This window comes from Orcinus orca, chromosome 3 (assembly GCF_937001465.1).
Source record: "Orcinus orca chromosome 3, mOrcOrc1.1, whole genome shotgun sequence".
NCBI classification, from domain to species: domain Eukaryota; kingdom Metazoa; phylum Chordata; class Mammalia; order Artiodactyla; family Delphinidae; genus Orcinus; species Orcinus orca.
The window spans coordinates 178,824,968-178,837,941 of record NC_064561.1 but is presented as its reverse complement, the minus strand read 5'-3'; the positions used below and the strand labels follow the sequence as shown (position 1 = coordinate 178,837,941).

General features: G+C 44.0%; 1 protein-coding gene across 1 annotated transcript in view; it reads left to right on the top strand.

Annotated features, from left to right (window-relative positions):
- ADCY2 (adenylate cyclase 2) overlaps positions 1–12,974 on the top strand; it is a 433,799-nt gene that overhangs the window by 354,290 nt on the left and 66,535 nt on the right. The window contains exon 16 of the mRNA XM_004274498.4: positions 7,330–7,467. Coding sequence (XP_004274546.1) covers positions 7,330–7,467 — 138 coding nt within the window. The remainder of the gene's footprint in view (positions 1–7,329; positions 7,468–12,974) is intronic.

The window sequence follows — 12,974 nt, the reverse complement described above, 5'->3', positions numbered from 1 at the left end:
GACGAATGGAGTTTATTCTCCTTTATTCCCTCTAGTGACTTGGCAGTTGCTTTATCCAAGTCTTTTCTTTTAGCAATTAACGTAAAATATGTAACATGCACATGATTAACAGGGTCCATTATTGTCTCCATCTTCTTGTGAAGAATACAAGGACCATGATCTAAATCTCTAAATCTGATCATCCTTTTCCATCATCCATGCTAGTGCTGTTTAGATTTTTTAAATTTAAACTATTTTTATTGTTCATTGTTATCACTATTCTTGTTTAACAATCTCTTTGTTCACCGTTCTTCTGAATGCCATTCCTTCCTCCAGATGCAGTGTCCATATTTCCATAGGATTATTCCTTTTGTAATCCCTTCCATGAAAGCCTGTGCATAATATACTCAATCAGCTTTTATATTAAAAAAATAGCCTTTTTTTCCTCACTGACTAATAATTTAGTCAATAATTTTTCTAAGATTTTGAAGACATGAGTCCATATTTTCCTGGATTTTAATGTACTGAGGAGAAATTGACTCTAATTGTTCTTCCTTGGTAGATGTCTTTTCTCTAATTGTTTCTGTAGGATTTCTTCTTTGTCTGTCTTGGTCAACTGACTCCTTGTGTTAAGGAATAGGTTTCCTTTCATTTTTCCTGGTTGCGACTCAGTGCATTAACTCAGCCACAGAGTTCATATTGTGTTCCAGGTCCACAAAGCTGTCATCCCATATTTCCTTGTATTTTGCCTCTTTCCCTGTCTTTCTGTTCTATTTTTCTCAAACTTTCATTCCAAGTATGTTGAACCTTTTTATTGTACCTTCTGTGCCTCAACATCATACTTTTTATCTCTTTATATTTCTATGCTGTTTTACAGGTTGTTTCCTTAAAGCTATCTTACCCTCTTCAGCATAACTATTGAGTATTTAATCTCAATATCTACATGTTTGTCTCTAGAGAGTCTATGGAGCTCATTTTTAAAATATGCCTGTTGCTTTCTCTTAACTGATTATTCATTATGAACTCTAATCCATCTTTTATTAATTTAATCTTATTATTTTACAGGCTATTTCAGATTGATATAATAATTGCAGATCTTGTGATACTAATTCTACTATATGTTATTTCTGTTTATTCTTCCTTGTAAGGTCTTCTTATGTAGTTCATAATTTTTGTTTATTATGAGATCATTCAGTAGGGACTGTCCCCTTCCCAACTGGGACGTGCCCTGCACCCTGCGATGTGAAGTATTTTTCATAAGCAGTGTTGTTCTTGCTGCAGCTGGAGCCCCAAGGACTTTCTCTGGGTTTTGGTCTGATTGATAACCACTCACCTTGGAATTCTCATTATGAAGCAGATAATGTGATTTCAAAACCAACACCCATATTTACAGTTTGAATTATCATTGGAAGTTTATTGGTACTTCCTTGATCTAGTGTATGGAGTTCTTCTAGACTTCACATGGAGAGAATAGCCTTCTGAGGCTTCTGGTTTTATTCAGAGGTCTTGGTCCCAGCTGCCCACCTTTGGCAGACCCAAGGCAACATCTTTTCCCTGTGGGCATTAAAAGCCCAGCCCTAGATAATGTCCAGTTTCAGGACACTCCTAGGCTAGTCCCACAGCCTCAGTCCCGCTAGCAGTGATCTCCTTCTTTGTTCCCAGCCCATAGGAATTTCTCTTTGGGTCCATCGTTAGGACAGGGAGCTTATTGAGCGAGCATCTATTACGTGCTGACTGTTTGCCAAACACCATGCTGCCTCTGGGAATACAAAGATGGGTTATGGGAGTTCCCTAGAGGTCCAGTGGTAAGGACTCGTCACTTTCACTGCCGTGGGCCCAGGTTTGATCCCTGGTCAGGGAACTAAGGTCCCTCAAACTGCAAAGAGTGGCCAAAAAGAACACAGATGGGCGTGAGGAGGCCATTGTCCCCCACCAGGTCTCCACATGGCCAGAGACAAGCATGTCGGCAAAGATGACACAATGTGGGCAGTGCTATGAGGAGCACACAGTGGATGAATGACAGAGGAATATGGCTCGGCCAAGGCATACCAAAGAAACAGGTTGATTTGGTAAAATATGATTGGGTGAAATAAAAGTCTGTGGGAAATCCAAGGACAATTAAATAATTAAAGTAGACACATCAGTCTCTGTGACATTAAATGTTTTAAGTACTTATTGCTGCAACTTGTTGCTGCCATTCAAAAAGATAGTCCCTGCCCAACTAAAATGCCAAAGTAGGAAAGGCAAAGTGTTCCTTTAGACAACCACACAAAAGTGCATTTTTATATGATAAACTTCACCATAGCTTTTAGGCAAGATTTTAGGATGAGTTCTAATAATAAAAATTTGTTACTCAGCCACTGTGATATATTTATAACCTTCTGAAATGTTTCTCATTGTATTAAACTTCACCTATATAAGGACCTACTTCTTTTCAGGTACATCGTTTTATTTTAAAAAGGAACACTAATGAGACTGCAAACACAATCTGCTTTAATAATTATAACATTAAATTATGAGGAATTTTAGAAAGAGAGACTACCAGTCGTTTCCAGTGCAAAAGTTTCAAAAAGAAGAAAAGGAACGGAGGAAGGAAGAAATGGAAAATATTTTTGGTGGAGATAGTTTTTTCTTTTTTTTAAATCCAAAACACAGATTAAAAGCATTTTATTTTTACATGGAGAATCTCTGCCTCTTCTGGATGAAGAACATTAACATTCATCCACACCCTTTCTAGCAACCCACACTGCTCACCATCCCAAGCACTAACTCCACCATAGGTTGTTTTTGTTTTTTTTTTTTTCCTGGCTGCGTTGAGTCTTCGTTGCAGTGTGTGGGCTTCTCATTGCAGGGGCTTCTCTTTGTTGCGGAGCACGGGCTCTAGACGCTCAGGCTTCACTAGTTGTGGCACATGGGCTCAGTAGCTGCGGCTCGCAGGCTCTAGAGCACGGGCTCAGTAGTTGTGACTCATGGGCTTAGGTGCTCCACAGCATGTGGGATCTTACCAGACCAGGGATGGAACCCATGTCCCCTGCATTAGCAGGCAGATTATTAACCTCTGCGCAATCAGCAAAGTCCCCACCATAGGGTTTTCATATAAATTTATATTCTTTCTCCTTGTACATCTCCCACTACAGTTAGTACCAATTCCATATTTATCAGTGGATGCATGTGACATTACCAGCCAAGAGTATTTCTAGAAGGATTTCTAACATTTCTTACTTACAGTGAGCTCGCTGTAAGTAAGAAGAGGCAATCATAGGATACAGTGAGCCTCACTGATGATCACGGCAGGGAGGAAACAGATTTGGCTGAAACGATGCCAGTGATTAAAGCAAAGATCAAATAGAACGACTACCCTGAGTACAGAGCAGGCATGCTCTCATTTTCATATGCATAGCATCTTCTGAATAAACACCACAATATTCTTTGAGATGTTATCATTTATAATGTCTCATTAGGATGGTGTAAATTTTGATAAACTTTATCTTTCCATCAGGGACTCTGTTTGAATACTTAACCCAAAACAGAATAAACTGAACTAAATTATCATGTTAAGATCCAAGTTGTAATTTTTATTCAGAGCTACAAATGGAATCAATGTTCCCATTTTTCCTTAATCGGATTCTTTCTATCTTAATTTCTTAGTCTTTTTTCTCCTTTCCTCCCATCGTTGGTTTCTTCTCTTCCCCCTAAGGTCTGTATCTTCCTCCTCTTCTTCCCGCACTGTCTTTGTAGTTCAGGGTCCCCATCTCCATCATCATCTTCTATTTCCTCATCCTTGCCACCAGCAGTGTTACCAGTTTTCATATTTCAGAACAGTTGTATTTATTTTGCCTCTACTTGGTGACAGGATGCAAAGACAGGGGAGGCTGCCTGTCTCCATGAGCTGGAGAACAATGAGTATTTGGCTTGATAAGTTTAAAAACAATTTCACGGGTGGGACTTGGAGTCACATAGGAAGACTAAGCGGAGAAGGAATTGAACCTACCGCATCCTGAATCCGGTGTCCTGAGCCCAACACACGCCAGCCCCACGCATCCTTAGTGAGCAGTTCCAAGAAGGGTGCTCTTCACTGGGCTGAGTAGGAACAGGACAGATTTCCAGGACATTCTGCCACATGTACAGTAGACACACAGAGGCAGTAGTTTCTAGGGCCACCAGTTTGTAATTTTGCCCAGCGTGTCACGGGAGCAGAAAAAACTCACATGTGTCTGCCCACATCTGCTTCAGCAAATGGCTAGTCTGTAAGCAGAATATAACATATTCCTATTAGATGGCCTATTTGGCAATATTATCACCATGCATTATTCTAAAAATTCAAACAGTAATTTTTTTAATTTCATAATTTCAATAGTATGTCTGTGTAATAACCAGATCATATTTTACCTAATTGACTGTGACATGGAATCTGTAATGTAATATTTAGATTTAAATATTCTCCTAAAATAGCAGTTTTGTGTTTTCTGCTCTTAAAATGTTTATCATATCTATTGACAATTTCTGTGTACAGACACAAAAGCATCCATTTTAATAATTTTCTTTTAAATAAAAACACTAATCCTAGTCACTTAGGATGAAATACATAAATATTGCCTTAATTTGCCAGAATCCAGCCAAATGTCATCACCTCCTACTGGAATGTGAGCCAGATGACTATGATATTCTATTTGAATCTCTGCTCTTTACTCTATTATAGCTTCTCCTCCAGAATGCAGATCTGACTGTGGTCTGTGGTGTTAATATTATTCCAAGTAGCATGCATTGAACAATAGTGGTACACTTTCAGGTGGGTGTCCTCCAGCCGCGTGACCCTGAAAGATACTGCACGTTCACAGCATTAAAGGGCATCTCACTTGAAAACAGACTTAACGCCACCACCAACCCCCGTCCACACCCTGCTTTGGGGAAGAAGCTTACAGCATAAATCTGGCTCCCCCTGAGTTGCTGGTGGGAAGGTGCTCTGCAGAGCCTGGCTGCCAGCCAGTGATTCAGCTCCTGGCAGCCCCTGGAATCCAGGGCAGCACTGCCCCATTCTCCCAGACAGGCTGTAGGAGAAACCAGAGAAAGACCCAGGAGAATCTGCCCAAGGAGTGAGCCCTAAACGCTGTCCTGGGATTCTACATCAGTGGGGGATGTATGCTGTAGACAAATGTTCTGCATCTCTTTATATCAGGATCTGTAGGGCAAAAAAAAGACTATAGTGGAATGGAAGGGAAAAAATGTTTTTTGTTCATCTAGATGTAGAGCAAATAGATTTTTAGTCACTAAAATATTTCTGAGAAATATTATGTTTTCTTCACAAATATAAGAAGAGCTAACACATATGTCCTGTTCTGGGCACCTTACGTAGCTCATTTAAACTTCGAGGCAGGCACTATTATTCTCATTTTAGAGATGAAGAAACTGAGGCCAGAGAGGGTAATTGACTTGCGGAAAGTTTAACAGCTATAGGGACTTGATGCCGAGACACAGGGCCGGTTACCTTTCTCACTACCTCTCATCCAGCATCACACAGTCTCATTTACTTGTTGTATCAACAGTTAACAAATTGCAGTGCTTACATCAACAATACTTTAAAGAATAAAGCAGAAAGAAAATGTGAAAAAGGTGAGAAATAAAAGCACTGTTTATTAGTGCTATTGAGGAATATTCTCTATTTGAATTTTATTGATGTCGCAACAGTTTTATCATTTATATTAACTCACTAGTGCAAGTCAAACGTGTATAAGTGTATATTTATCCCTCCTTCTGAATTTTTTCAAAATTATACTTTTTTTTAAATGGTTCCAGGACACGTGGCCTCGGATCCACAGTCCCTTTTGGGTGAAGTTAAAATTTAGATCCCTAGAGAACTCTTAAGAATGCCTGTCAGATCAGATAACATATGTAAATACCCACTCCGGTGGGTACCGGGATACCTGGCACTGGCCAGGTTTGTGTTACCCACAGGTTAGGATTCTCCCTACTCTGCTCTCTCACCACTGGGCCGAAGGTGAACATCACAGTGCTGCTTCCCCAGGAAGGTGGCCTCGAGGCCTCAGTGAGCTTAGCCCATCACTGAGTTCCCACAGCGCAGAGTCTGGCCCACAGAAGATGGCCAGGGAAAGCTGGCTGTCATTCTATAAAGACCTCAGTTCCTTCCACACAAAAAGAGCTTCTTAGAAACTGTAATGCCACTCAGTGCAGCATTATTCACTGTAGCCAACGCCAGTGTCCAACCAGAGATGAATGGATAAACAAAATGTGGCCTATACGTAGAAGGTTATTCAGCCTTATAAGAAGAAAGAAGTCCTGTCACAGGCTACAGCGTGGATGAACCCAGAGGACATTATGCCAACGGAAGTAAGCCAGGCACAGAAAGACAAATACTGCATGATTCCACTTACATGAGTACTTAGACTGGTCAGAGGCTTAGAGACAGAAAGTAGCATAGTGTTGCCGGGGGAAAGGGGAGCTGTTTCATGGGTGTGGAGTCTCAGTTGTGCAAGATAACAGCTCTAGAGATCTGTAACACAGCAGTGCAGTGCAGTAACACTACTGAACTGTGCACTTAAAAATAGTTTAGAGGGTCCGTTTTACATTTTTTAACACAATCAAAAATAAAATTTTTTATAATTAAAAGTAGAGCTTCTCCACGTGGAGGAAGCTCTAGCAGGATGGGATGAGGTCGAGCCATCACCACAAGCCTCAGCTGAGAACCCTGGGTGCTGTCTTCACAGGTACAGGCACCAAACTATTTTATGGTCCGGTTGTATTCTTAGGATTAGCTGTGTGTTGATCGCTTTCTGTGTCAATCACCTGAACTTATGAAACCTGCCTCCTCACAGCTGTGATCTGAGACCCAACACATCCCCCAGAGTGGTTTAATTACGTGGCATATTTTTCCTTTACCAGAAGAATTTTTAAACATAAGTTCAGGTCTCCTTTTTTTTTTTTTTTTTTTTTTTGCGGTACGCGGGCCTCTCACTGTTGTGACCTCTCCCGTTGCGGAGCACAGGCTCCGGACGCGCAGGCTCAGCGGCCATGGCTCACGGGCCCAGCCGCTCCACGGCATGCGGGATCCTCCCGGACCGGGGCACGAACCCGTGTCCCGTGCATCGGCAGGCGGACTCTCAACCACCGCGCCACCAGGGAAGCCCTCAGGTCTCTTTTAAAGGACGTACAAGCACATCCTAATTTGTCATAGAAACGTAATTAATTTGTTCCTAATTTGTAACAATGATGCCAACATAGTCTACTTCTTCAATCTGTGAAGAGTATCGAGGCATCCTGTGGTTTTAAACATCCTTGAGAAACTTGAGAAAATACATAAAAGAGCAACGCCTTTCTTTTTCTTTCTCCTCCCAGCAATGCAGCAAAAAAGCGTCTGCCTCTCTCCTGTGGCTTTTGAAGTCGTCGGGCATCATCGCCAAGCGCCCCTGGCCTCGGATCTCCCTGACGGCCATCACCACGGCCATCATACTAACCATGGCCGTGTTCAACATGGTGAGTCAGGGCCCCGCCAGGCGGTGCCTGTCTCACGGGATCTGGAAACCTTTCCCACAGCTCCTTCAGTGACACCAATTGCCGCCTGTTAAATTCAGCCCTCAACCGCTGCAGCAGCGGCTTCGCTAAGGGGAAGGCTGCAGACTGGGGAAACCACCGCGAGGGAGGGAGGCTCCTTCCAGCAGTTTCCTACCTCCTAGCTCATCTTGGCTCCGGCTACAGAAATGCCAACCATGGAAGTGTGTAGGGGGCAAGGACAGGGGAGCCAGGCTGCGGGTCAGGATTCTGAAGGATGGGCAGAAGGAGTTCCACCAGATGGTGGATGGAAGATGAGAAGGAAGGGAGGCATTTGGAATCTAGGACAAAGAAGAGAGAGAAATTTGTACCAAGTAGCAGCAAAAAAATAAGGCTGAAGGAGTAGGTAAGGACCTTGAATATTTGCTTGGGGTTTGTCCTCAATGTTGTACTATGGGTCGTACAGTTTCTCCAGACACACCTGGAGATTCAGGTGAGGGTCAGGTCTGCTGGAAGGCAGATGGGCTGAGGTGCTAGCTGCAGAGGTGGGAGGGCCCCTTCCTCCACTTCACTTTGCCTCGAAGTCCATCTTAAGGGAACCTGGAAAGGAGGTGGCAGAGAAGCCTTAGCTTGCCCTCCTTCCTCCCACTTCCTGCCCATCAGGAGGTTGGGTATGGATTCCTGAGTGTCCTCCCGTGTGCTTAACTGGAGGACAAGTGAGCTGGCTTCTCCCACCTCACTTAACTACATGCCCCAGCTCCCTGTAGGAGCTCCCCTGAGAAAGGACATGAGGTCGGGCCCTACTGTAGGTCTTCCCAGGCACAGGCCAGTGAGAGGTGTCACCATGGCTTTGCCTTCCTCTACCCACCTGCTCAGCCTCAGAGGTCAGCTCAGGAAGGGGCTGCTCCCACTTGCCCCTGTGCAGTTAGAACTAATGGTGTCTGTTGCGGGGAGAGGGCTCAGCAGTCAAGCCCACGCAGCCAGCGGGCTTCCCCAGGGCCAGCCTGTGTTCCTATGTGGAGCTGTCTTGCTGTGTCAAGTTCACCATGACAACTCCACCATCCTGGCCCCTCCTCCCGGACTTCTCCCCAGGCTCATCAGCCTCCTCCTGGACATTCACAGCATCTGAGGCTGTCTTTCTGCTCCAGGGATGATGAGACCTTCCCTCCAGGGATGGAGGCCTCCTCTTCTAGGTCTCAGGCATACCTAGACCGTGACATCATTTATTTCCAACAAGGGCTTCGTCAGGACTGACTGGGGAAGAGCTGGGAAATGGTGCCCTGTCTGGACAGGTAATTCCCTCAAGAATACCCTGCTCAGGAGGGACTTCAGATCGCAAGGGCTCCAGGGGAGGTTGGCAGCAGTCAACCTGAGGCACGTGCTCACGAGGGCCCCAGACCGTGGGCCAAGGGCTCTCTGCGTGACGACCCAAGGATATTGTGACTGTGGCCCCAGAGCTGTCACCAGAGCAGGGGAGCCCTCAGGGTGAGGAATGTGACATGAGGGACTGGAGACTAGACAAGAGGGCCTTTCCTGGAAGAGCCCTTCAGCAAGTATCTCACTAGCCATTAGGACCCCTAGGTTTCCTGCACAGGCAGTATCGTGGCTATTGCATGAGCGTATGAATCTATCACCACAGAGGAAGATGGACAGAGACACAAAGGGCAGTGGTGAGAGACTGGAGAAACATGAGCATTTCCTGAAATGGGTTCCGCGTGCTGGACTTTGTAACAGGCATGCGTGTATTAGTCCTGCTGCCCTGAGACCCAGCTGTCCAGGAGAAAGTGCCAGCAAGCTCTGAGAAGAGCTCAGTAAATCAAGCTGTGGGAGACATCTGGGACAGAAGTGAGCTCCACCGTGAAGGAGGAGGGGATGGGGCTGGGAGAAACAGAACGACTTGAAGGACAGCAGTAGCTAGAGTTCTGAGCGGTTCCAAAAAACACCGAGTGTATTCCGTTGCCCTGACGAGTGTTGACCCCCTGTGCCCTTATAATCGTCTCCTCATCCCTCAAGAGTGTGTTCACTCACCTGTGTGCTCATTTACCTGTGCACTCACCTGTGCACCCATTTACCTGTGCACTCACCTGTGCGCTCATTTACCGGTGCACTCACCTGTGCGCTCATTTACCGGTGCACTCACCTGTGCACCCATTTACCTGTGCACTCACCTGTGCACTCATTTACCTGTGCACTCACCTGTGCACACATCCTGAGCGGTGACACATGTAACACAACATCCACACACCTAAGAGCAAGGGGTGTTTTACTTATTTATTTTTTCACGTGTCCTGGGAAAGCACCCTCTATATAAGGAGGGGCCGTTCCGTAGTTACTAAGTGAGAGAATGAATGAATGAATGTGTAAGCAGGCAACCCTTTAAAAAAGAAAAACTATTTCATGAAATCCAATTTGACCTTATAAAGCCAGGATTTATCACCTAGTTTTTAAAAGACAGACTCGAAATGGGAAACAAATCTTATTCGAAGCTGGTTGTATTTCTCCTAGGATAATTAGTGATTGACGGGCAGTTCAATCACTGTCTATAAATGTTGCATGAGCTCAGCATTTAGGAGTAGATATTTTTACAGTAACTGCAATCCCTTTGGAGAGAAGAAATATATCTTCTGTACCGGAAACACATCTTCCAATGTCATTTTCCTTCCTCAGAGAGAAGGAAGTGCATTGCCCAGTGAGGTCGAGAAGTCTATGGAAGACACATTAAAAGTACGATGGATGAGCTTTGAGAAAGAATGAAATAAGGCTCCACGCACTGAGCTGCCCCTTGGTATCAGAGGCTGCGGGACAAGGAACAAGCTAAATTAATTTGTTTCTGTCCATTATTTTTCTTGATACCTGGTGAAATTAGTGGTTCCCTCCCATGCAGATGTTCTCCTTGTATTTATTTCAAAGAAACATCACAAAACAGTATGAAATGCAGCATTAGGTAGACAAAGGAAATCACTTTCCCTAGATCTTGAGCTTTCTTGTCATTTCTTATTCATCACAGAAGGGGAAGGACTGGTCCATCAGGGTGCCACCTTTGAACGCATCTGATGATTTACAGAGAAATGCTCTCCAGCTATTCGGATCCCCGACCTCCTGCATTTTGACTGCATAAGGCAGACACAGGGTCCTGTGTCCCCAGCCACACTGCACGGTGCTGTGAAGTCCCTTGGGTCACTCACATCACCAGGGGGTGCCAATGCAGCACTCAGACCTGGGCTGGTAGAATTGAGCATCTTTGGGGTGCCACGCCAGGGAAGTGGGCTCCAGGTCCCTCACTCACATTCTGGGAAGATGGCCCCCCCTGCTGGGGATGCGGGTACAGTCTTTACCTGCACGCGGTCAAATGCTCCTAGCGGTGTTTCTGTGCCTTTTCTCCTAGCCCCACTTCAAACTTCCATCCAGGAGAGGTTTCTATTTAATGTAGTACCTGTATAGCTTTTGAACTTATCTTGGTACTTCTTCTAAGAATACAGTTCCTAGACTAACTGAGCCCTATCCCCACGTTGTAGTTTTGCTCTTTCTTAGCAGTGATTAACCCATGAGGCTAATCCAGGTGCTGGACTCACATTCCAGGGAAGAGCAGCTCTTTTGTGTGGGAGTTAGGCGAGGGGCTGCCTTCATGAGCAAGCTGTGCTTAAGTCACTGGGAGGATAATTCTGTCAGGAAACTTCATCTTTCTAAAGTCACAGCACATTCACATCCCCTTCTGTAGCCCCTGTGATTTTGAAGCATCCTTTTAGAGACAAGGCAAAACTGCTTTCTTCCTTCTTTTTTTTTTTTTTTTTTCTGTTTTCAATGTTTGTTATTTTTCCTTTGGGGAAAATATATATAACATAAAGTTTATCGTTTTAACCATTTTTAAGTGTACAATTCAGGGGCATTCAGTACCTTTGCAGTATTATGCAAACCATCACCACTATCTATTTCCAGAACTTGTTCATTATCTCAGACTCTGTACCCATGAACAATAACTCCCCACTTCCCTGGCCTCTGGTAACCTCTACTCTGCTTTCTGTTACGATAAACTTACCTATTCTAGAATACCTCGTCTATGTGAGATTACATGATATTTGTCTTTTTTGTGTGTGGTTTATTTCACTTCCAATAATGTTTTTAAGGTTCTCATTTTCCCTTTGATGCCCAGTCCCTGCACAGCGGGGGAACCTCTCAGTTTGCCGTGGATTTTTCCAGCCAGTGGCAAACAGCCCTTATTAACTACTTTTCTATCATCACCACCATCACTCTCTTTACCTCAGAGAGGAGAGAAGCCTTAGGGATGATGTGAGGGCTGAGGCCACCCACGAGCTCCCTCTGCCACTGACCGTGTGGATGGACCCTTCCACACTGACCCTCCGCATGGATTTTTAGTCCCTAATGTTTATCCCGAGGCTGAATTTTCACAGCCCTTACAAGAGCTGGGGTCAACAGGGATGGTGTTCCTTTAACTCTCATTACACACTAATATAAATGACGAAATGTCCAGGTCAGGTTTATTTAAAATGAATTGTGAGACTTTACCAGGACATTTAAAATACCTGGTGTTCACCAAACACCCCAATAAAAAGTGGAAAAAAACAGCCAGTTATCCAGACATTTTTTTTCAGATAGAGGGTTTCGGGTAGCAAATTGCAAAAAGCCTGCGTGTTTTGTTCCATTTTAGTTTCCAGCTGACTGTTTAGAACCATGTCTGAGAAGCTCAAATCCTCTGCCTTTTTTTTTCTGACATTTTGACAGTGTCGTCGTGTGATGCCTCACACCATTTTGCAACTTTTCCGAGAAACTTCCCAGAGAGTATTATAAATAGCCCAGCCTTGTGAGCCACATAGACAAGGAGTCAGCCGTGGTTAACTAGTAGTTAATTGGTAATCTAATTCTAATCAGTTAATTTCTTCTGTTTCCAACCAAATGACAAGCAATGATGTTGTCAGGCTATTAACACGGTATTAAATCACATGTTCACAATTTAATATTATTTGAAAAACATAACTCTGAGATGTTTCACATTGCCTGGGAAATGTAAAATTTGGAAGGAGGGCTAAAAATAGGCACTTAGTTAGGATATCTTGTCCAGGATGAGGGTACCGTTTTCCCAATTCTGACAAAGGTTGTAGAATATTAAAATAGATCGAGAGGCGTTCCCCCAAATAATTATGTTACTAGAAATTCATTCTGTGCAGAAGATTGTGGCACTCTAACACGGAAGGGAGAGGGATGTGGATTGATAACCCTCGAGCTTGGACTGGCTATCATTAGGAGTTTGTTATTTTAAAGTGACCAAGGGGACAGAAGAGGAAAATTGATTCCAAACTGCAGTGTGATGACACATAGACAGAATGAAGAGGTTCTTGATTTTAGGGGTAGTTAATTAAACACTAGAAAAAAGTAGCAGAAGGGGGTTAATGAAGCATTCCTGATGTATTGCTTCAAGTTCTCCACTGTTTTTCAAGTTCAAGCCATCTTATCATTGCAGCGCGTCCTTGCAAGAC